The 24050-nt window shown below is 41.1% G+C and overlaps 1 protein-coding gene across 1 annotated transcript in view; it reads left to right on the top strand.

Moving 5' to 3' along the window:
• The window catches only part of atp1b1b (ATPase Na+/K+ transporting subunit beta 1b), a 118911-nt gene that overhangs the window by 80232 nt on the left and 14629 nt on the right, over positions 1-24050 (top strand). Inside the window, exon 5 of the mRNA XM_034173339.1 lies at positions 20104-20187. Within this exon, the coding sequence (XP_034029230.1) occupies positions 20104-20187 (84 nt within the window). The remainder of the gene's footprint in view (positions 1-20103; positions 20188-24050) is intronic.

The raw sequence follows: 24050 nt of genomic DNA, 5'->3' as shown, positions 1-24050 counted from the left end.
AGCAGAAAACTAACCAATCACAGCCTTTGCCGTCTTAGTCATTTCGACCAGGCCACGTGGAAGGTTTGCAGTGACTCAGGGCTCTTATCTAAAGAGGCAGTCTGGCTTGGTTTGCCTTTCCACTGCTGGCAGAACATGTAAATATTTACAAGCATGTCACTGAGCATGTGTACACTGTTGCGCAGCCTCTTTTCTACACATGGAGGCCAAACAGTGTAATTTAACATTTTTTAAATTTTATTTTTGCAACATGTCCACACTGCAGGGTCTGGTACATGCGAGGGGTTTTTAATGGAAACGCATTGCGATGAGATGGGACATTTTGTCCTATGCAAGCAAAAATCTGTTGTAGAAAATACCATACAAAACATTAGGGCTTTTGCTTCTGTTTGGTGAGTGAAAATATCCAGTTTGCATGATGTTTAGTAGAGTTACTGAATACATAAGGATCAAGGTTACAAGGTAATAGTAATGAGAGCAGCACACTCTTCAGATGTGCCCTTTTGACACCTACATGGTTTCACATTCACACCTGAAGCAGCCAAGTGAAAACTGTTTGTTGGCCGCTAAGCAGTTTCTATTGTAAAAGGGTAGCTGAAAAGTTTTGCCTCCTACATGATTATTTCAGTAACATGCAAGATACTTGCATGAATTGCATATCTGTCTGAAGTTTGGAATGTTCTCTCAGGCAGTTGCATTGCTTTTCCATGTAGTCATTTTCCCTTTTCAGCACATTTACACTAATGCCAGCAGTTATTGCATCCCATCTGTCAAGAAATCTGGTATCTTTGTTCAGCACCAGCAATACACAGCTTCTTCCACCTCTGCATTATTTGTGTATCTGAGTCCCTTAAGGTGTTCTATCAGCTTTGAAAAAAAGAAAAATAAATAAACAAAGAAGAACCTTTTTATTGTCATTGTACGTGATATATACTCTACGAAATTTCTACTCTGCATTTAACCCATCCTAATTAGTTAGAAACAATCCAATCATTACAGGCAGTGGGCAGCCACAGTCCGGTGCATGGGGACCAACTCCAGATGTACAACCCCTGGTAAAAATTATGGAATCACCGGCCTCAGAGGATGTTCATTCAGTTGTTTAATTTTGTAGAAAAAAAGCAGATCACAGACATGACACAAAACTAAAGTCATTTCAAATGGCAACTTTCTGGCTTTAAGAAACACTATAAGAAATCAGGAAAAAAAAATTGTGGCAGTCAGTAACGGTTACTTTTTTAGACCAAGCAGAGGAAAAAAATATGGAATCACTCAATTCTGAGGAAAAAATTATGGAATCACCCTGTAAATTTTCATCCCCCAAATTAACACCTGCATCAAATCAGATCTGCTCATTGACATTGACCCTATGTGTCTTTTTGCAAGGAATGTTTTTGCAGTTTTTGCTCTATGGCAAGATGCATTATCATCTTGAAAAATGATTTCATCATCCCCAAACATCCTTTCAATTGTCCAAAATATCAACATAAACTTGTGCATTTATTGATGATGTAATGACAGCCATCTCCCCAGTGCCTTTACCTGACATGCAGCCCCATATCATCAATGACTGTGGAAATTTACATGTTCTCTTCAGGCAGTCATCTTTATAAATCTCATTGGAAAGGCACCAAACAAAAGTTCCAGCATCATCACCTTGCCCAATGCAGATTCGAGATTCATCACTGAATATGACTTTCATCCAGTCATCCACAGTCCACAATTGCTTTTCCTTAGCCCATTGTAACCTTGTTTTTTTCTGTTTAGCTGTTAATGATGTCTTTCGTTTAGCTTTTCTGTATGTAAATCCCATTTCCTTTAGGCAGTTTCTTACAGTTCGGTCACAGACATTGACTCCAGTTTCCTCCCATTCGTTCCTCATTTGTTTTGTTGTACATTTTTCGATTTTTGAGACATATTGCTTTAAGTTTTCTGTCTTGACGCTTTGATGTCTTCCTTGGTCTACCAGTATGTTTGCCTTTAACAACCTTCCCATGTTGTTTGTATTTGGTCCAGAGTTTAGACACAGCTGACTGTGAACAACCAACATCTTTTGCAACATTGCGTGATGATTTACTCTCTTTTAAGAGTTTGATAATCCTCTCCTTTGTTTCAATTGACATCTCTCGTGTTGGAGCCATGATTCATGTCAGTCCACTTGGTGCAACAGCTCTCCAAGGTGTGTTCACTCCTTTTTAGATGCAGACTAACGAGCAGATCTGATATGATGCAGGTGTTAGTTTTGGGGATGAAAATTTACAGGGTGATTCCATAATTTTTTCCTCAGAATTGAGTCATTCCATATTTTTTTCCTCTGCTTGGTCTAAAAAAGTAACAGTTACTGACTGCCACAATCTTTTTCTTGATTTCTTATAGTGTTTCTTAAAGCCAGAAAGTTGCCATTTGAAATGACTTTAGTTTTGTGTCATGTCTGTGATCTGCTTTTTTTCTACAAAATTAAAAAACTGAATGAACATCCTCCGAGGCTGGTGATTCCATAATTTTTGCCAGGGGTTGTAGAGGTGTTGCCTTGGTCAGGGGCAAAAACAGGAGCAGACCTTAAATAAGAATGCTTTGTGTGGGAGGAAACCAGGCCGCTTAGAGGAAACCCACTCAGACACGGGGAGAACATGCAAACTCCACACAGAAGGGCTGGGAAGCGAATCTTCTTGCTATGAGGCATCAGTGCTAACCAGTGGGAGTGAGCAAGATATGGACTGTACAGGTGTGTCTTAAAAAAATTGAATATTGTAAAAATGTTTGATATTTTGTTAGGTATTTCAAAAAGTGAAAATTTTACATATTAAAGATGCATATAAAGTAAAATGCTGCAAGCATTTTTATTTTTTGATAATTACAGCTTATGGCTCTAAAAATAGAAAATGCATATATTAAAATTTTTATTTCAAGTAATTTATGTAGTATAAATATCATGAATCTGTCTGGTTCAGTACACAACAACAATCATTGGGAACACTGCTGACTTGAAAGTTGTCCAGAAGACTATCATTGCAGGGTTCGCCCCAGACAATGGAACAACAGTGTAGCACCATTATAATGTGCCCTGCTCTCAGATATTTTTTTTTTATATCCAGCCAGGCTGTTGGTCCTGAAGGTGAAGGGTGCTGTCAAAGCAATCTGGGCTTCCAGAACACCTCAGCAGTGCCACAGGCTGATCGCCTTTAACCAAGTATTGAGTACACAAATGAACATACTTTTCAGAAGTTAAACATTTTTATATAACGGCTGAGTGGATTCTTGTCATTTGATTGGTGCTTTGTATGTCACATGACATGGATTAATTCATCCCATTTGTGTTGCATTGCATTCAGAGTGTGGCTTGGTTCCATTTAGAGTGCAAATTTGGTTCCATACGTTTGGTACCATTGCACTCACTCACGCACGCACATGCACATACTCATGCACGCGCACGTATGTGCATGCTCGCGCACGTATGTGCATGCTCGTGCACGCGCACGTCACGCACACACATGCTCGCGCACGAGTACACGTGCGCATGCACACACAAAACCAATCCACTGTGTTGCCTGGAGGTTGTTAGCAGGAAGAGAGAACAAAAGCTGGACTCATTTGACGTGATTTTTTTTTTTTTTTTTTTTTTTCCCACCCCACTGCACTGAGGATGTATACAGCCAACCGTGCGTGCGTGCGGGACACGACTCTCCTGAGACATAATTTGAGCTAACTGACACTGCTAATTCTTGTAAGACACACACAAAACAAATCCATTGTGCTGTCTGTTAACAGGAAGAGAAAGAAAAGCTGGACTAATTTCTGACCTGACATTTTTTTTTCGCTGCACTGAGGATGCACACAGCTCGACCGATTGCGTGTGCGCACGTGGAACAGCGACACGATGACTTGAGTTAACTGACGCTGCTACACACTCACACAAAATCCACTCCACCGTAAGCCGTCTAGATTCATGAAAAGCTGCTAGCATGAAACGCTGATGTGATTTTTGGTTGGACTGAGGAACTATACAGTCTTTTGTTTTATGGAAGTCCGAAGTCAGTGCACAGCATCACTAGACTACACGTCACAGTGGAACACCAAAATGTAAGTCCCTTTTCTGTTTATAAATTAATAAAATATCAAATGACAGTGATCTATTTTAGCCGTTACATTATACAAATAATGAATGTTTTTACATTCTTTGTTGAATATTTCGACGAATATTTCATTTTCGCCAAATTAAATATTCGTACCATTGAACTCATAAACATTCATTATTTGTATAATATATTTTTGTTTTTTTGGGGGGGGGGGTGGGCGTGCTGGCCTTGTGGTTACCATTGATGTCTCACAGCAGGAAGGTTGTTGGATCACGTTCTGTGTGGAGTTTACATGTTCTCCTTGTATCTGCGTGGGTTTCCTCCGACAATCAAACATACTGTGGAATATCTACCAGGGACAACAGATGGAAATTAGTTGATGGCTATAATCTTGCTTGTTTGCTACATTATGATGTACATGAACTTACAGTGCCCCTTCACAAACAGATAAAAAACCGAATATTATTTTTGAGATAAGCATTTGCTCTTTATTGGAGCTGTCATGTGTACTTACCAAAATTAACAGTAAAACTAAAACATTTGTTTGTGTAATGACTCCACAATATATAAAGATTTCACTTTCTGAAATGCCTGATCTCTTTGACAGATTTTCTGATTTTTGAGATGAACCTGTATGGCGGGTGTCTTAAGATCTCATGATTTGGGCCACTGGAGTGCATTTTGTGTTTGTGAACTTGTCTGTATACCAACATTGTCATCCTTAAAGTAGACCTGCAATGAAATAAATGCAGTCAGATCTTTGGACCAAAAAATGACTTATATTTACACATAAGATCCTTCTGAATGTAGTAAAGTAAATCTGCAAGCCCAGATCTGTCATTCAATGGAGAAAGCTTCATTTAAAAATGAGAAATTTACAGCTAAAATTTAGCCCTCCGCAAAACTGTCATCACATCCGGGATGCTGCCGAGACGTCAGGGAAAAGACCCTATCCCAGCATGCATTGCGCGCGCCAACTGTAATTTGTGGATTTACATCAGTTTGCATCTGCACCTTTTTATTGTTTTATACGGAAGGATCTACTTTTTTAAAACTTCATATTGTCTTGCGGTACGCTTGGTGAGTACACGTTTCTTTTATTTGTGCTTGAAAATTATTTTTGGGGACTTTTTCATACGCCTGTTTGAGTGGTGTCGCATTGAAAATCTGTCTGTTGCCTCCGGTGTTACCGTCGTGGGGTACGGAGGCGAGACCCGCAAAGAATTCAAGTCATTAAATAGATATAAACCTCTCTCAGTGGTCACGTGCGCTGCAGATTTTGCCGCAAGAAGTCTGTCCTTGCAAGCAACAGGTGTCACCGGGCGCTCCGCATCAAATGGGCGAGCGTAGTCTCTGGACTTGTGCCAAGTTGGCTGCACCTCCATTCAGTAGACAGAGCCGTGTCTGCGGCTGCACAGCAGACACGGGGGTGTGAGTGGCCTGCGGCGGCATTTAACGATCGCATGCACTCGATAAGTGCATCGGAGGCAGTGAGAGCGAGGCGTCGAGGAAGAATGCCGCCCGCTGTCGATGTCGCCGCTGATCTGAGCATGCAGAGCTGTATCTCGCATTCATTGCAGCTTACTTTTGGATGTTGAAACCAGGATGTGTATAACAGTAACATTACTAACAGATAAAATCAATTTCAATGCGGGATCGGACTGAAGGCGGGAGCGCGTCGTCTTCTCCCCGAAGTCACGGAAATGATCCGGATGTACAAACTGTTTTTGCGGAGGGCTAAATTTTAGCTGCAAATTTGTCATTTTTAAACGAAGATTTCTCCGCTGAATTACAAATTTGGGCTTACAGATTTACTTTACTGCATTCACAAGGGTCTTAATAAATACATATCAGCTATTTCTTTCTGAAATCTGACCACATTTATTTCAGTGCAGGTCTACTTTAAGAATTGCATCTTTTCCAGGATGGACCTGCTTCAAGTGTGTGCACAGCTTTTGCAAAGTGTCCACATATCAGTCAGAGTTGACTGTTGTCCTGTTTCAAAAATTCTCTGAGTATGTGCTCACAGTCTCGCTGAAGGGACGGCAAGAGTTTTTGCCTTTCAAGTACCTCGCTAATCTCCTGACTGTACTGATATCCACACAGGTGTCGCTGTAAATGACATTTGTTGAACATCCACAGGTGCACAACCCTCTGAAATGAGCAAGTCACTAACGCCATGTGGTTTCAAGCGCACACTATTTTCTTAGACCATTGTGCTCCTGTTATGTCAAAGACCATTTTGCATGTGCCTGAAGTTGCAGGTGAAAGCCATTTGGTGTCGTGATAGTCAATAAGTGAAGAATTGTTCTTCTACCAGTTTCACTTTATCTTGTTTGATAATGAATATACATGTATGATTATGAATACATATATAGTTGGAGGTAAAAATTTTCTGGTGCAACTGTAGATTAAGGGCACAAATGTTTTAATCAAATCAAATCAATTTTATTTATATAGCGCCAAATCACAACAAACAGCTGCCCCAAGGCGCTTTATATTGTAAGGCAAGGCCATACAATAATTACGGAAAAACCCCAACGGTCAAAACGACCCCCTGTGAGCAAGCACTTGGCGACAGTGGGAAGGAAGAACTCCCTTTTAACAGGAAGAAACCTCCAGCAGAACCAGGCTCAGGGAGGGGCAGTCTTCTGCTGGGACTGGTTGGGGCTGAGGGAGAGAACCAGGAAAAAGACATGCTGTGGAAGAGAGCAGAGATCAATCACTAATGATTAAATGCAGAGTGGTGCATACAGAGCAAAAAGAGAAAAACACTCATTGCATCATGGGAAACCCCCCAGCAGTCTGTCTATAGCAGCATAACTAAGGGATGGTTCAGGGTCACCTGATCCAGTCCTAACTATAAGCTTTAGCAAAAAGGAAAGTTTTAAGCCTAATCTTAAAAGTAGAGAGGGTGTCTGTCTCCCTGATCTGAATTGGGAGCTGGTTCCAGAGGAGAGGAGCCTGAAATCTGAAGGCTCTGCCTCCCATTCTACTCTTACAAACCCTAGGAACTACAAGTAAGCCTGCAGTCTGAGAGCGAAGCGCTCTATTGGGGTGATATGGTACTATGAGGTACTTAAGATAAGATGGGACCTGATTATTCAAAACCTTATAAGTAAGAAGAAGAATTTTAAATTCTATTCTAGAATGAACAGGAAGCCAATGAAGAGAGGCCAATATGGGTGAGATATGCTCTCTCCTTCAAGTCCCTGTCAGTACTCTAGCTGCAGCATTTTGAATTAACTGAAGGCTTTTCAGGGAACTTTTAGGACAACCTGATAATAATGAATTACAATAGTCCAGCCTAGAGGAAATAAATGCATTAATTAGTTTTTCAGCATCACTCTGAGACAAGACCTTTCTAATTTAGAGATATTGCGCAAATGCAAAAAAGCAGTCCTACATATTTGTTTAATATGCGCATTGAATGACATATCCTGATCAAAAATTACTCCAAGATTTCTCACAGTATTACTAGAGGTCAGGGTAATGCCATCCAGAGTAAGGATCTGGTTAGACACCATGTTTCTAAGATTTGTGGGGCCAGGTACAATAACTTCAGTTTTATCTGAGTTTAAAAGCAGGAAATTAGAGGTCATCCGTGTCTTTATGTCTGTAAGACAATCCTGCAGTTTAGCTAATTGGTGTGTGTCCTCTGGCTTCATGGATAGATAAAGCTGGGTATCATCTGCGTAACAATGAAAATTTAAGTAATGCCGTCTAATAATACTGCCTAAGGGAAGCATGTATAAAGTGAATAAAATTGGTCCTAGCACAGAACCTTGTGGAACTCCATAATTAACCTTAGTCTGTGAAGATTCCCCATTTACATGAACAAATTGTAATCTATTAGATAAATATGATTCAAACCACCGCAGTGCATTAATAAAAACATTGATTTAAATAGGTATATAAAGTACATGTAGACTCCATCAACTTTGTTTTGTTTAATCAATATATTTTGTTGAGCGATTATCTAATGTATAAAGCTGACTGCATGTGTGTGTTCGCTTTGCATAGCCACAGTAAAAAGCAATCGATACCAAACTTGCTATGGTGACTGCCGGGGGCACCAAGGGGGAGGTCACTGGGGCCCTTAGGTTGAAAGTGTAGGAACACGTACACTCCCTTTACTTAATAGTGGCTGGCTAGGGTGCACGTCACTCTCAACAGGCCAGTGTGCACCGTGTGGGAGTTAAAGCAGGCATTTTTTAAAATTAAAATGTAACTTGTGTACAGCATGCCAGAGTATTGCAATGTTATGTACATGCTATCACCATTGATCATTGTTCACTTGAGTCCCATGAATGTCACAAATTGCTCTATGAAAATTAATGACAACATACACCCCCATGCAATGCAACTTACTATACTTTAACTAACGTGACATGAAATATACAGGGACATGGTTAAAATTCTTCTCTCTTACCTGCATGTAGAACAGGTAATTCAGCTAGGAAATGGTAGAGATAAATACACTAAAAACAGAACAAAGGAAAAATAAAAATACAAAGAAAAAAAAACAAAGGATTCATTAGGGAGGGAAAACAGTGGGTCTTGTGAACGTCCCTGATCTAGTTTGCTGGGATAAAGCTTAGCAAGTTTGGCCTTACTATAATGAACTCTATGTTGTACTTGAATTGTATTGAGCTGAGTCTGGCACTGCCAGAGAAGGAATTGACAGCATGCAAGGCTTCCAAAAATCATCTGAGAACAATCTGCAGCGCATGGTCCCAGCTGTTCCTTATTTTATTAATGGCTGGTTCAGATGATGAAGAAAGGTTATAAAAGAAAGAAATGTCCCTTCAATAAAGGGTCAGCTTTAACAACTAAAGCTAGAATGTAGTTTGAAAAAATAAAGAGCCTAAAAAAGTCAGAGCTATTCAGATCAAAGCAGGCGTAGAATTGTCAAAAACTCATCCGTATAGCCTTCAAATAGTGAAGGCCATTTCTCTCAAAGGACTTAAATCCAGGGTCTGTTTTAGACAGCTAAATGGCTCTTACAAATAGGAGTGGTTAAAGGAAGAGTGAGCCAGCTGAGGTGGTGCCTTACTTTTGTGCCCAAATTTTCAGCGTAGTGATTATACAACCCCTGACAAAAATTATGGAATCACCGGCCTCGGAGGATGTTCATTCAGTTGTTTAATTTTGTAGAAAAAAAGCAGATCACAGACATGACACAAAACTAAAGTCATTTCAAATGGCAACTTTCTGGCTTTAAGAAACACTATAAGAAATCAAGAAAAAAAATTGTGGCAGTCAGTAATGGTTACTTTTTTAGACCAAGCAGAGGGGAAAAAAATATGGACTCACTCAATTCTGAGGAATAAATTATGGAATCACCCTGTAAATTTTCATCCCCAAAACTAACACCTGCATCAAATCAGATCTTCTCGTTAGTCTGCATCTAAAAAGGAGTGATCACACCTTGGAGAGCTGTTGCACCAAGTGTTCTGACATGAATCATGGCTCCAACACGAGAAATGTCAATTGAAACAAAGGAGAGGATTATCAAACTCTTAAGAGGGTAAATCATCACGCAGTGTTGCAAAAGATGTTGGTTGTTCAGTCAGCTGTGTCTAAACTCTGGACCAAATACAAACATGGGAAGGTTGTTAAAGGCAAACATACTGGTAAGACCAAGGAAGACATCAAAGCGTCAAGACAGAAAACTTAAAGCAATATGTCTCAAAAATCAAAAATGCACAACAAAACAAATGAGGAACGAATGGGAGGAAACTGGAGTTAATGTCTGTGACAGAACTGTAAGAAACCGCCTAAAGGAAATGGGATTTACATACAGAAAAGCTAAACGAAAGCCATCATTAACACCTAAACAGAAAAAAACAAGGTTACAATGGGCTAAGGAAAAGCAATCGTGGACTGTGGATGACTGGATGAAAGTCATATTCAGTGATGAATCTCGAATCTGCATTGGGCAAGGTGATGATGCTGGAACTTTTGTTTGGTGCCTTTCCAATGAGATTTATAAAGATGACTGCCTGAAGAGAACATGTAAATTTCCACAGTCATTGATATGGGGCTGCATGTCAGGTAAAGGCACTGGGGAGATGGCTGTCATTACATCATCAATAAATGCACAAGTTTACGTGGATATTTTGGACACTTTTCTTATCCCATCAGTTGAAAGGATGTTTGGGGATGATGAAATCATTTTTCAAGATAATGCATCTTGCCATAGAGCAAAAACTGTGAAAACATTCCTTGCAAAAAGACACATAGGGTCAATGTCATGGCCTGCAAATAGTCCAGATCTTAATCCAATTGAAAATCTTTGGAAGTTGAAGAAAATGGTCCATGACAAGGCTCCAACCTGCAAAGCTGATCTGGCAACAGCAATCAGAGAAAGTTGGAGCCAGATTGATGAGGAGTACTGTTTGTCACTCAATAAGGCCATGGCTCAGAGACTGCAAGCTGTTATAAAGGCCAGAGGTGGTGCAACAAAATACTAGTGATGTGTTGGAGCGTTCTTTTGTTTTTCATGATTCCACAATTTTTTCCTCAGAATTGAGTGATTCCATATTTGTTTCCCTCTGCTTGGTCTAAAAAAAATAACCGTTACTGACTGCCACAATTTTTTTTTCCTGATTTCTTATAGTGTTTCTTAAAGCCAGAAAGTTGCTATTTGAAATGACTTTAGTTTTGTGTCATGTCTGTGATCTGCTTTTTTTTTCTACAAAATTAAACAACTGAATGAACATCCTCCGAGGCTGGTGATTCCATATTTTTTGCCAGGGGTTGTATGAATGAATGTGCAATGTGACTGGAGTGGGACAGAGGAAGGCTGCTGCAGGCCTTGGCCTGGAGTGATTCACTTGGCCACAATCTGGCACCAATTGATCTGAGCTGATGTGAACCAGAGCATAATCTTATGAGCCTCAGCTGGATAATAGCATTAGATAAAATCAGATAGGCCAAGCCCTCCATGGTATCTGTTCCTTTGCAAAAAATGATCTGATTCTCACATGCGTACCAGCCAAGATAATTGAGGATATTATATGATCTCCAGAGGTGAAAAATGACCTTAGTAAGAAGATTGGTAAACACTGAAAATTGTAATGATATCTAGGAAGTATATTCATTTTAACAGCCTGCACGCATCCTGCTATTGAAAGAGGTAAATGGCTGTACCTCTATAAGTCAGCTTTATTGTTGTTAACATAGGGAAATTACATTCCCACAATGTACAGATGGCTCCAGTTATATAAGACTTTGAACCAATCTCTGAGATTGACAGTTGTGAATTGACAGTCAGCCTATTCATGAATGGCAAAACATTCACTTTTTGTAAGGTTTAATTTGTACCTTGAAAGCATACTAAATACTGTAAGAGTGAAAGGATATACGGAATGCTGGATAGAGGATCACTGACATATAAAAGGAGAGCATCTGCATATAGCGAGACCCTATGACCAGTATCCGAACTCCAGAATTCCTTTTATTTTCTATTCTCAGCCTTTAAAGCAATCATGAGTGGTTCTATACCTAGTATGAATAAGTGTGGAGAAAGTGGGCAACGTCGGTGAGTCCCACAGAAAGAGGGATAGATTCAGAGTGCTGCGTATTGGTACTGATACCCAAGAAGAAGAGCAGAGTAACTGGACCCAAGAGAGGAAGCCTGCACTGAAATCAAACTGTCACATAAAAGGGAGCCCAGGCCTGTATCTAGGATTTGAAAAGACGGGGGTTCTTTTTTGGTGAAAGTTGGCCTTTGGGCCGGGGCCTTTATAGCCAAAGAAAACTTTGGCTTCTTGATGTGCAGGGATGCATTCTGGAAGCTTTGCACGATGTGAACCCTGCCCATTACTGGGGGCGGCGTTTAGCTAAAAACATGGCAGAGTTTGTGTTGCTGATGTACGGATGTAAAGGAGCTAATTGATGGTGCTAATTCTTCTAGCACACACACACACACACACCAAATCCACTATCACCCAGAAGGCCAAGGTCTGGTCAAATGACCAATCTACCTCTAAAGTCCACGGATAGTCAAATGACTCCAAGATCCCCTGTGGAGAGCTACTTCTGTTATGTAAACAAGGAAGTCTCAGAACACCTCAGGGGATGGGCTGACTTGGCTAGCCACATTCTTGTTTGCATATTTGCTGTCTGTGTGCCTGCTTAGCTGAAAGGGCTGCTGATTTGTGCTTAGGTGGATAAATAACTTTACCCTGGGGGAGAGATGAAATTTTGTTTTCGGGATTTTATTGAAATGTACCAAAATGTACCAAAAAACACACCAGAAAACCAAAATATATACAATAGGTACAGGTTACAGTCACTCACAATGACTAACAGTCTCCACACTGTTATTATGTCATTATGTCCACATGATGACAGCAAGCAGACACACATGCGTCACAGTGGGCAGTTGTTAGTCCATGTCTATCCAAACACAGTATATGTTGTCCAGCTGGGACATCCAGAACAACAGATCTTTCAGCCGCTGTGGTGCACAAATAGTTGTAGCAATAGGTGTACTAGACAGCTGTAATTTTACATGTTTTGCACACAACTCCTGCTTCATACGCAGCCCTTTCAGCTAAGCAGGCAAGTGACTCCAAGATCCCCTGTGGAGAGCTACTTCTGTTATGTAAACAAGGAAGTCTCAGAACACACAGACAGCAAATATGCAAACACAAGAATGTGGCTAGCCAAGTCAGCTAGCCAGGGTCATTTGACTCTCCATGGGCTTTATGCAAACACAAGAATGTGGCTAGCCAAGTCAGCTAGCCAGGGTCATTTGACTCTCCGTGGGCTTTACAGGTAGAAGAGAAAAGATTGGACCTCCGAGTGCTATGCTGTAAGCTGTCTGGAGGCATGAAGAGCTGTTAGGAATAAAAGCTGGACTAACTTCTGATGTGCTTTTTCACTGGACTGAAGCAGCATATGAAGACTTTTTTTGTTGTTGTTGTTTTTTTTTTTGTTTTTTTTTGAAGTATACAACATCAGTGCATGGCATCACGGACTACATCGTCAGACTTATTTTTGAACTATCTGTTTTTCCAAATTGACTGAGAACAATTTTGGACTCAAATTTAAAGTTCTTGTTACATCAAAGGACCAGTGACACACACTAAAATGTAAGTCCCTTTTCTGTTGCTTATAAATTAATAAAATATCAAATGACAAGCATCTGTTTTTGCTGTTATTTTTTCATTCTGTTAATGGAATGAATATTTCATTCGGTGATAGATGGAACATGCCATTCATTCATTATTTGTATATTATAATCAAGTTACACAAGTATACAAACCCCTTAATCAAGGTGCTACTTCGAAAAGCATTTTAACATGCACATGAATTTTGTAAGCAGAGTGCATTCACACACCTTGAAATCTTGAAGCACTAAAATTTGTAAATCTTATTTCATATGACAGAGACCAGCATTAAAATTGCCTGTCATAGAGGACAATGAACACTCCATTACTAAGGAAAGTCGATTACAATAAATAAAACCTCATGTAGTCCCACCTGAGAATCTGACCAATGTGCACATGAATATGTGGATGGTGGAAAACACATCTATTTACACCCAATGTTTGACCAGGTTAGGGGTTGCCACCTTTGAAAAATGAAAATAAAGGATGCCGGGTCCTCAAGGCCCAGCCAAGGAGTGGTATATTTAAATTTGAAAAGTGCTTTAACACAAAACTGTTAATGATAAACTGTGCAGTCACTGAAGTGTGCAATAATAAACATAAAAATTAAGGAAAACAGACCAATAACTTAAATTTTAAAGTGAGGACATTTTTACTTTAAGAGGAAATTTTAAAAAATACTGGTTTGCCTTGTACCCATTGCCACTAATGCTGTCAACCCAGGGGTTCGACTCTTCCCACTCACATCTGTACATTTGCAAATGTTTTTGCTTCTTTGGATGTGGTGGAGTTTCCTCACTACAGGACCCTACATGAGGGACAGAGATGACATTGGCAGCCCTTGATATTTCCTGTGTTTTATTTTGGTCACTATTCAGTTTTGATGGAGCAGCCAGTCTGCTCTGTGTGAGCCTGATCCCATCAGATCTCAGAAGCTAAGCAGTGTGGAGTCTGGTTAGTGCTTGGATGGGAGACCTAAACAGAATGCCAGGGACTGTGTGTGTTTCTCCAGGTAAAACTGGAGTTGCATCACGAAGGGCATCCGGTGTAAAAGTTGTGCCAAATACCAGTGTACATCTGGCTATATCTGCTGTGTCGACCCTGAACGAACGGGAGCAGCCGAAAGGACAACATCATTCAGTTGTGATGAGTGAGTGTGGGACATTTATGAAAACACAGAACAATTTATGTCCCGTATTGAATCAATACAGGATGCAACAATTAATTGTCACAGGACAATTCTGTATTTTAAGGGATGGGTGGCAACTCTAGACCAGGTAACAGTATAGCACAAACTAAATCAAATCAATTTTATTTATATAGCGCCAAATCACAACAAACAGCTGCCCCAAGGCGCTTTATATTGTAAGGCAAGGCCATACAATAATTACGGAAAAACCCCAACGGTCAAAACGACCCCCTGTGAGTAAGCACTTGGCGACAGTGGGAAGGAAAAACTCCCTTTTAACAGGAAGAAACCTCCAGCAGAACCAGGCTCAGGGAGGGGCAGTCTTCTGTTGGCACTGGTTGGGGCTGAGGGGGAGAACCAGGAAAAAGACATGCTGTGGAGGGGAGCAGAGATCAATCACTAATGATTAAATGCAGAGTGGTGCATACAGAGCAAAAAGAGAAAGAAACACTCAGTGCGTCATGGGAACCCCCCAGCAGTCTAAGTCTATAGCAGCATAACTAAGGGATGGTTCAGGGTCACCTGATCCAGCCCTAACTATAAGCTTTAGCAAAAAGGAAAGTTTTAAGCCTAATCTTAAAAGTAGAGAGGGTGTCTGTCTCCCTGATCTGAATTGGAAGCTGGTTCCAGAGGAGAGGAGCCTGAAAGCTGAAGGCTCTGCCTCCCATTCTACTCTTACAAACCCTAGGAAAATTTAAGCAATGCTGTCTAATAATACTGCCTAAGGGAAACATGTATAAAGTGAATAAAATTGGTCCTAGCACAGAACCTTGTGGAACTCCATAATTAACCTTAGTCTGTGAAGAAGATTCCCCATTTACATGAACAAATTGTAATCTATTAGATAAATATGATTCAAACCACTGCAGCGCAGTGCCTTTAATACCTATGGCATGCTGTAATCTCTGTAGTAAAATTTTATGGTCAACAGTATCAAAAGCAGCACTGAGGTCTAACAGAACAAGCACAGAGATGAGTCTAGAAAACTAGAAAAGCAAACATTCCTACACATAAAATGCAATGTGAGAACATGGAATATGTACATGCTAAAGACCTCATTCCCTTCTACTTGAAGTCTTACCAGCACAACTATATATAGCACAAACTAATCAACATTTTACTCACATGAGAACCTAGTCCCATGAATTTATATGTGGGATCCTCAACATCTTTCACCTTACAATTTTAATTTACAGCATCAGGAGCAATTACAGAAGCTCCAGTTCCATTCAGCGTAACCATAGATAAAACATAGGACTTTATCCTAACTCAAGCAAAGGTCTCATAAGAGCTTGAAGTGTCAACAGAAAAGTACAAACACTTAAAATGTATGACTGAGTTAGTCCAACACCATATAACTGGTACAAATCTTACCTTTTGTCTGAGTAATGCTTGGAACACTCTTTCTGGGGCAGTTTCTCATGGTTTTCACCACAATAACAATGCAAATCAATGTGGCATGATGTCATTGCGTGCACAGAAAAGGCCGAGTAGTGAGGCTTCACTGACACATTTTTGTGGGACAGGCATCGGAACAAAAATCGCAGCAAAAGTGCCCCCCTACTACGGGCATGGGCAGTCTATGCTTGTCAAACTCTTTCTCAGCGTCCAAAGCTGTGAATACCTTTGGTTCTGTAGAGAAACTTGGGTTGTGAATGACATTAAGAAGTGTTCAGATAGTAGCAAATTCATTTCTCCCTTTAATGAATCCCATCTGATCCTATGATATAATGAAAGGCATAACAAGCTGTAATCTGTGGGCCAGAAATTTACCGAGAATTTTAACATCAACAGGTAGTAAGTTTGGATAATATGATGCAAAGTACACAGGATCTTTACATTGTTTAAAGATCAGGGAAATGGAAGGTTGCATAAGGTATTTCTGGTGGCATGAATAATTAAACATTTCTAGTAGCAGTGGGTCTAGTTGGTGGGAGAATTTCTTACAGAAGTCAACCAGGTACCCATCTGGTCCCAGTGATGTGCTACTGCTCATTGACTGTATTGACAGAATCAGAAAGCTGCAGGGTGGCATTGACCATATCCCAATCATCTGTAGAAATTTTGGGTGTAGCCAATTTTTTTAATAATTTGTTGAATTGTTTAATCTCTGGAGCATTCTGACGTATACAGTTTGGAGTGAAATCTCTTATCTTCTCTGGGTTTGATGTGCAGTAAGAGCACCTGTCTCATCTTGTACGTATCTGTGCAGTTTGGGCTTTCCTGGCTTTTCACTGGTGAGCTAAAGGGTAGCCACCCTTCATGTTCATACACAATTCCCTGTGAAAGAAGAAAACACTCAGCCTACTTTGTTCAGAGGAGATCAAGTTCTGTTTGAGTAGCATTTTTTTCTTCCTACAAATCAGGAGACTGAGTAACTGAAAGTGCCATCTGAAAGCACATTTTACAGTGGCCTTTTATTGTGGACAGCCTAAGGCACACCTGTGCAGTAATCAGCATCTCGGCAAAGGAGAAATGCTCACGAACACAGATTTGTGAATAACACTTGAGAGAAATAGGTCTTTTGTGTATATAGAAAACTTTGTAGATCTTTCTTTAAATTCACCCCATGAAAAAATGGGAGCCAAAACAGAATTGTCAAGTTTATATTTTTTCAGTGTGTATCATTTCTAAAGTTGCAGATAATTTTAGATAGTCAAAATTTCCTGAAGCGGTTTGTCTCAAGATTCATCCACTTCTCTGCTAGCTAGCTGTTGGTCATTAGCCTCCTCAATTGGTTCCATGCTTTTATCCATCCATCCATCCATTTTCTTCCGCTTTATCCGGAGTCGGGTCACGGAGGCAGCAGCTCAAGCAAAGCCGCCCAGACCTCCCCATCCACACACACCTCCCCCAGCTCCTCCGGGGGAACCCCGAGGCGTTCCCAAGCCAGCCAAGAGATGTAGTCCCTCCAGCGTGTCCTGGGTCTTCTCGCAAAATTGTTTGTTCAGATATGTGCACTTTCCGGGTTGTAGGTCCTTTGTGTGGCTTCTGTGATTTGTCCCAACTCATTCCTCACATCTCAGAATCTTGGTGTTGACATTTTTGAGTTGGAAAGTTATTTTTAATACTGTCTGAAATGGTGCATTCAATTATTTGTGTGACATGGCTTAACCTGGAAGTCCAGTGTGGAGAATTCTGAGGAAAAAAATGAATTTCATCCATTTTGGAATAAGAAGAACCTTATTTATCCTGAAGGAAATTGTTTTGCCAGAGTGCCAAAACAGTAAACTTTGCTTTTTTCTTTACAGTGAGAACAGTGAGTACAACATGTTTATGCGAAATGATTAAAGGCACTTGCACAAGATGCTGACAGTGTGACAGTTTTTCAGTTACTCAGACAGTAGCTCTGAGTATTTGGAAAAACTCTGTTATACAACCCCAATTTCAATGAAGTTGGGACATTGTGTGAAATGTAAATAAAAACAGAATACAATGATTTGCAAATCCTCTTCAACCTATATTCAATTGAATACACCACAAAGACAAGATATTTAATATTCATGCAGAAGGAGAAGTTATACACAGGGGTGCACATAACTGGTACTCATCGTGCTTGTGTGTACTAAGCATCATTGATGCACAGCAGAGGGAAACACTTTTCCTACAATCTGTCAATGCTTTCCTGTTATGAAACACTTTCCTTGTGTTTTCTGCTTCACATTTATTTTTAGCATGCACAAGCACCATGCGTACCAGTTATGTGCATGCCTGGTTATACAGACTGATGCCACAGGTAGGAAGGACCTCCTGTGGCATTATGTGGAGCACCTCGGTGGCCTCAGTATGAAGGTGCTTTCAGCTCTGATCTTTTCTTATACACAGCATCTGTGTTTACAGTCCAGTCCAGTTTGTTGTCGATGTGGAGACCCAGGTACTTGTAGTAGTCCACAATGTTCACCTCAGTTGCATTAATGGCAACTGGGTTTGGACAGGCCTTTAATCTTCTGAAGTCCACCACCAGCTCCTTTGTCTTAGATACATTGAGCTGCAGGTGGTTGAGTCCGCACCACTCTACAAACCTGTCCACCACATTCCTGTACACAGTCTCCTGGTCACTGCTGATGCAGCCCACAGTGGCATCCGAAAACTTCTGCAGGTGGCAAGACTGTGACCAGAACCTGAAATCTGAGGTGTAGCTTGTGAACAGAAAGGGCGACAGGACTGTCCCCTGTGGTGCCCCCGTGTTGCTCCTGATGGTGTCAGATGTAATGTCTCAAAGCCTCACATACTGTGGGCGGCCTGTGAGGTAGTTGGTAATCCAGGCCACCAATGGAGCCTCCATCTTCATGTCCCATAGCTTATTGCTAAGCAAGTCAGGCTGGATGGTGTTGAATGCACTGGAGAAGTCAAGGAACATGACTCTCGCAGTGCTGCCTGCCTCCTCCAGGTGAGAGTAAGCCCTGTTCAGCATGAAGATGATGGCATCCTCCACTCCCATGTTGGGATGGTATGCAAACTTCAAGGGGTTGCCTCAGGATGAGCCTTTCAAGTGACTTCATAATGTGTGATGTTAGAACCACAGGTCTGTAGTCATTAAGTGTGTTGAGGTCCTTCTTCTTGGGCACAGCGACCACACATGAGGTTTTCCACCGCTCAGGAACAACCATCTGGCTCAGGCTCAAGCTGAAGATGTGTTGGAAAATTCCACACAGCTGGAAGACACATCCCTTCAGTACTCTGGGGCTGAGGCCATCAGGACCTGCAACCTGTCCTGAACACAGGCAACTAAATTCTCTTCTCACCACCTCTGCAATAATGGTAATGGGAGGTGTTTGGGGGGATGAAGGAGGGGAGTGAAGGCATGTTGGTGGGAGGAGGGGGGTGGTAATAACTGGGGTGTGTAATGAGTATACAGTGGAGGGAGGGTGGGCAGAGACCGTGCTGTCAAACCTGTTGAAGAACAGGATTAGCTCATCTGGTCTGCTTCCTTATCATGACCAGTGATGGTTCTCATCCCCTTCCACACCTCCCTCTTATTGGTCTGCTGGAGCTTGCACTCCAGCTTCCTCCTGTAACTCTTCTTCCTCAGTTCAAGCTGGACTCTCTTCAGCTCCTCTCTGTCTCCACTCCTGAATGCAGCCTTCCTCCTGTTCAGTGTTGCCTTGATGTCCTTTGTCGCCCATGGTTTATTATTGGGGCAATGGCACACAGTCTTGGTTGAGATTATATTGTCTGTACATAAGTTGATATCATCAGTTATGCAGTCTGTAATGCTTTCGATGTCCTCCCCCTGTTCATCAAAGTGCACACCCCAAACAGGCACCTCAAAACATCCATGAAGACTGTCTTCTGCCTTCTTTGACCTCCTTCGTGCCACTGATTATCACACGAAGGTGGTGATCACCAGGTGGTGAATAAGGGTGTAACATAAAAAATGTGTAAAAGGTGCAGTGCTGTGAATGCTTTCTGTACACACTGTAATTCCTTGACTTGTCTCAAATTAGCTGTAAAAGTGATGATATAGTTACATACTTCTGCATTTAACCATTTTGACATCTTTTTTTTATTTATATTATGTAGAGACTTTTCACAGTAATTTTCAATGGTATGCTTTTTGAAGTTTTAATATACTGTAAAACTATTAAATTTCTTTTTTTTCTGTAATATTTTTCTTGATATTCATTATGCGCTTTTGACAAACATGATGTGCACATATTTATGGCTCCTTCTGCAGATTTTGTCATCTTATGGAATTCATTCTGTCTTTTTGAAGCCTCCTTCCTCGAATGAGAGCATTCCTGAGGACGCTCAATACAAGGTGCAGCCCAATGTCGTCCCTCTGTACTGCACCAACAAGGTACATGAAATTTAAAATGTTTAAGTAGTTGTACATTTAGGTGTCTGAGAACCTGGCATGTTTGCATACATTTTTTGAAAAGGGTGCATTAAGTACTCAATAAATAAAAAGTGATAATAAATGGATCTCAATCAGTGCCCAATGCAGTTTTGTGAGGGTTCTGCATCTTTGCACGTTTTGGTGAATATTGCAAACACAGCAACAGCAATGGGAATTATTTTTTGAGTTTATCACAATAAATCAGTCAAAAAACAGTTTTGAGCAGACTTGTACAGGTCATATAGATGAGGCTTACTGTCATTACAAACCACAAATACGTAAGAGGTGTATTCCTAACATGAACATGCAAGCATGGTCACCACAGCAGATCAGATGGATCTACATGTTGATTGATTTGTTTTATGCCAGATGCCCTTCCAGGTGAAACTGCACATTACATGTAGACTTCGCATGGATTGTCTTGAACTGAGTTAGTCTGTGTTGGAACTTGCCCACCATGCTGCCTGCATCATGTAATAGTTTTTAAATCACATTTTCCAGGTGGTTGTCTGTGTCCACACAGATGCTGACCACACTGGGCTTCCTGGCAACAGGTGCATTCCAGCGGGAGCTAGGCAGTTGGTCAGGAGTGTGCCAGTCAATCTTGCACAGAGCCATGCCAACTGTGTGGGATGCATCCAAATCTCGTCACATCACATTAAACAGCATTTTGAAGTGAGAGCTGGTTTCCCTAATGTAATTGGAGCTATTGACTGCACATGTATTGCACATATGAAGATTTTTTTTTTTTGGTAATAGGAAACATATTTATTCCATCAATGATCAAATCACGTGATGCGGAAATATATTGAGTTGGGTTGGCACAGCGCGCGATGGGTGGCTGCTTGCTGTGTAAATAGTTTATTCATGTAATTGCTCCATTTGAAGTTATGGGAAAGAGTAGTAGAAGCTAGGCTTAGAAAACAGGTGAAGATCTGAGGTTTGATTTAATGCTGATTTAATCCTGGCCGAATGCCTTGATTATGCCTGAATGCACCTCCTCGTCACACATGAGGCAGAGTGCCACACGATTGGACATCTGACCTACATTCAGGCCAATTCGAGGCGCACTCAAAATCCTCGTATAGTATTCTGGAGTGAATCCCACACAGTTTGGCACATTTGCACGGGCAGCCCGAATATAGAGCACATACAGTAGTGTTCAGAATAATAGTAATAATAACATAATAAGTAATAATACTAGTGCTATGTGACTAAAAAGATTAATCCAGGTTTTGAGTATATTTCTTATTGTTACATGGGAAACAAGGTACCAATAGATTCAGTAGATTCTCACAAATCCAACAAGACCAAGCATTCATGATATGCACACTCTTAAGGCTATTAAATTGGGCTATTAGTAAAAAAAAAAAAAAAAGTAGAAAAGGGGGTGTTCACAATAATAGTAGCATCTGCTGTTGACGCTACAAACTCAAAACTATTATGTTCAAACTGCTTTTTTAGCAATCCTGTGAATCACTAAACTAGTATTTAGTTGTATAACCACAGTTTTTCATGATTTCTTCATATCTGCGAGGCATTAATTTTGTTGGTTTGGAACCAAGATTTTGCTCGTTTACTAGTGTGCTTGGGGTCATTGTCTTGTTGAAACACCCATTTCAAGGGCATGTCCTCTTCAGCATAAGGCAACATGACCTCTTCAAAAGTATTTTGACACATCCAAACTGATCCATGGTACCTGGTATGCGATATATAGGCCCAACACCATAGTAGGAGAAACATGCCCAAATCATGATGCTTGCACCACCGTGCTTCACCGTCTTCACTGTGAACTGTGGCTTGAATTCAGAGTTTGGGGGTCATCTCACAAACTGTCTGCGGCCCTTGGACCCAAAAAGAACAATTTTACTCTCATCAGTCCACAAAATATTCCTCCATTTCTCTTTAGGCCAGTTGATGTGTTCTTTGGCAAATTATAACCTCTTCTGCACGTCTTTTATTTAACAGAGGGATTTTGCGGGGGATTCTTGCAAATAAATTAGCTTCACACAGGCGTCTTCTAACTGTCACGGCACTTACAGGTAACTCCAGACTGTCTTTGATCATCCTGGAGCTGATCAATGGGTGAGCCTTTGCCATTCTGGTTATTCTTCTGTCCATTTTGATGGTTTTCCATTTTCTTCCATGCGTCTCTGGTTATTTTGTCCATTTTAAAGCATTGGAGATCATTGTAGATGAACAGCCTATACTTTTTGCACCTGCGTTATAAGTTTTCCCCTCTCCAATCAACTTTTTAATCAAACTACGCTGTTCTTCTGTACAATGTCTTGAATGTCCCATTTTCTTCAGGCTTTCAAAGAGAAAAGCATGTTCAACAGGTGCTGGCTTCATCCTTAAATAGGGGACACCTGATTCACACCTGTTTGTTCCACAAAATTGACAAATTCACTGACTGAATGCCACACTGTTAGTGTGAACACCCCCTTTTCTACTTGTTTTTTTTTTTTGTTTTTTTTTACTAATAGCCCAATTTCATAGCCTTAAGAGTGTGCATATCATGAATGCTTGGTCTTGTTGGATTTGTGAGAATCTACTGAATCTACTGGTACCTTGTTTCCCATGTAACAATAAGAAATATACTCAAAACCTGGATTAACCTTTTTAGTCACATAGCACTACTATTATTCTGAACATTACTGTATACACCACTGTCAAGGTGTGTTCAAATTGGTGAAAGCTTGTACGGCAGTCGAAGTGCAGTCTGACTGTGTTCTGATGGCGTCAAAACAGTCTGATTGTGTACAAGGGTACATTGCCATGGTTAGGCACAGCAAATCCTGCCGGCATGGATGAGCCATATTTGCACCTCCACAGGATCCCATTCAGGGAGCACAAACGAAATATCAGTCGCATTCATCTTGTGAACCAGATGTGAACATTGTGCAACTAAACCGAAAGCACTGTGTCACTGCAGGTCACTGCATCTCAGAGCCACGGTGCAGCACATCTGACAGGCTGTTATACCCATAATAAACCTTACAGATACATTGTCATTCCCTCCCATGGGTTAGATAATGTATATGAAACATATGATCATCATGGCTGTAACACAACGTGTAGGTGCACCAACCACAATGCAGCTGAACAGGATTTAATAGCTGTAATACATCTATCATGTCATGAACACCTTGTACCTCTGTAGGAGGAATTTAATTTAACCTTTATTTAATCAGGTGAGTCCCATTGAGATCAAGATCTCTTTTGCAAAGGAGACCTGGACAATTAGAAAGTTTCCAATTCACCTAACCTGCATGTCTTTAAAATGTGGGAGGAAACCGGAGCGTCTGGAGAAAACCTATGCAAACAGGGCAACTGGTTCACCAGCCTTTCACAACATAAATAGGAATAAAAGCTCAGTTTCGGAACAGCTACAGGTGCAGGCGCAGGGCGGACACCAGCAGGAGCTGCACCCTGTGGTGACCACCCTCTCATCCTGCCAGGGCCGTGAGCTGCCAACATCAGCTTTCAAATGACTAGTCCACCACGAAATATAATTCCCTGTTGGGGCGACGCCCTGCTGTGTCACAGCATGTAATGCGCAATGGCAAGCTCCACACAGTCCGAAGCATCGACCGATTGCCAAGGGCAGACACCTGGACCACAATGTGATCAGCTCATGGACATAAAATTCTGGGGAGAGTAAAGGAGTGGGGTTCTCTCATCTGCTCCAACCACTGTGCATGTGTGAGCCCCATCACCTGACCACACCACAGGTCCTGCATGGGGCTCTGTCATCTGCTCAAACCGCTGTGCATTCATGAGCTCCGATCATCTGACTGCACCGTGGGACCTGTGTGAGGCTC

This window comes from Thalassophryne amazonica, chromosome 1 (genome assembly GCF_902500255.1).
Source record: "Thalassophryne amazonica chromosome 1, fThaAma1.1, whole genome shotgun sequence".
Classification (NCBI taxonomy): Eukaryota; Metazoa; Chordata; class Actinopteri; order Batrachoidiformes; family Batrachoididae; genus Thalassophryne; species Thalassophryne amazonica.
This window is presented reverse-complemented; position numbering and strand designations above follow the sequence as displayed.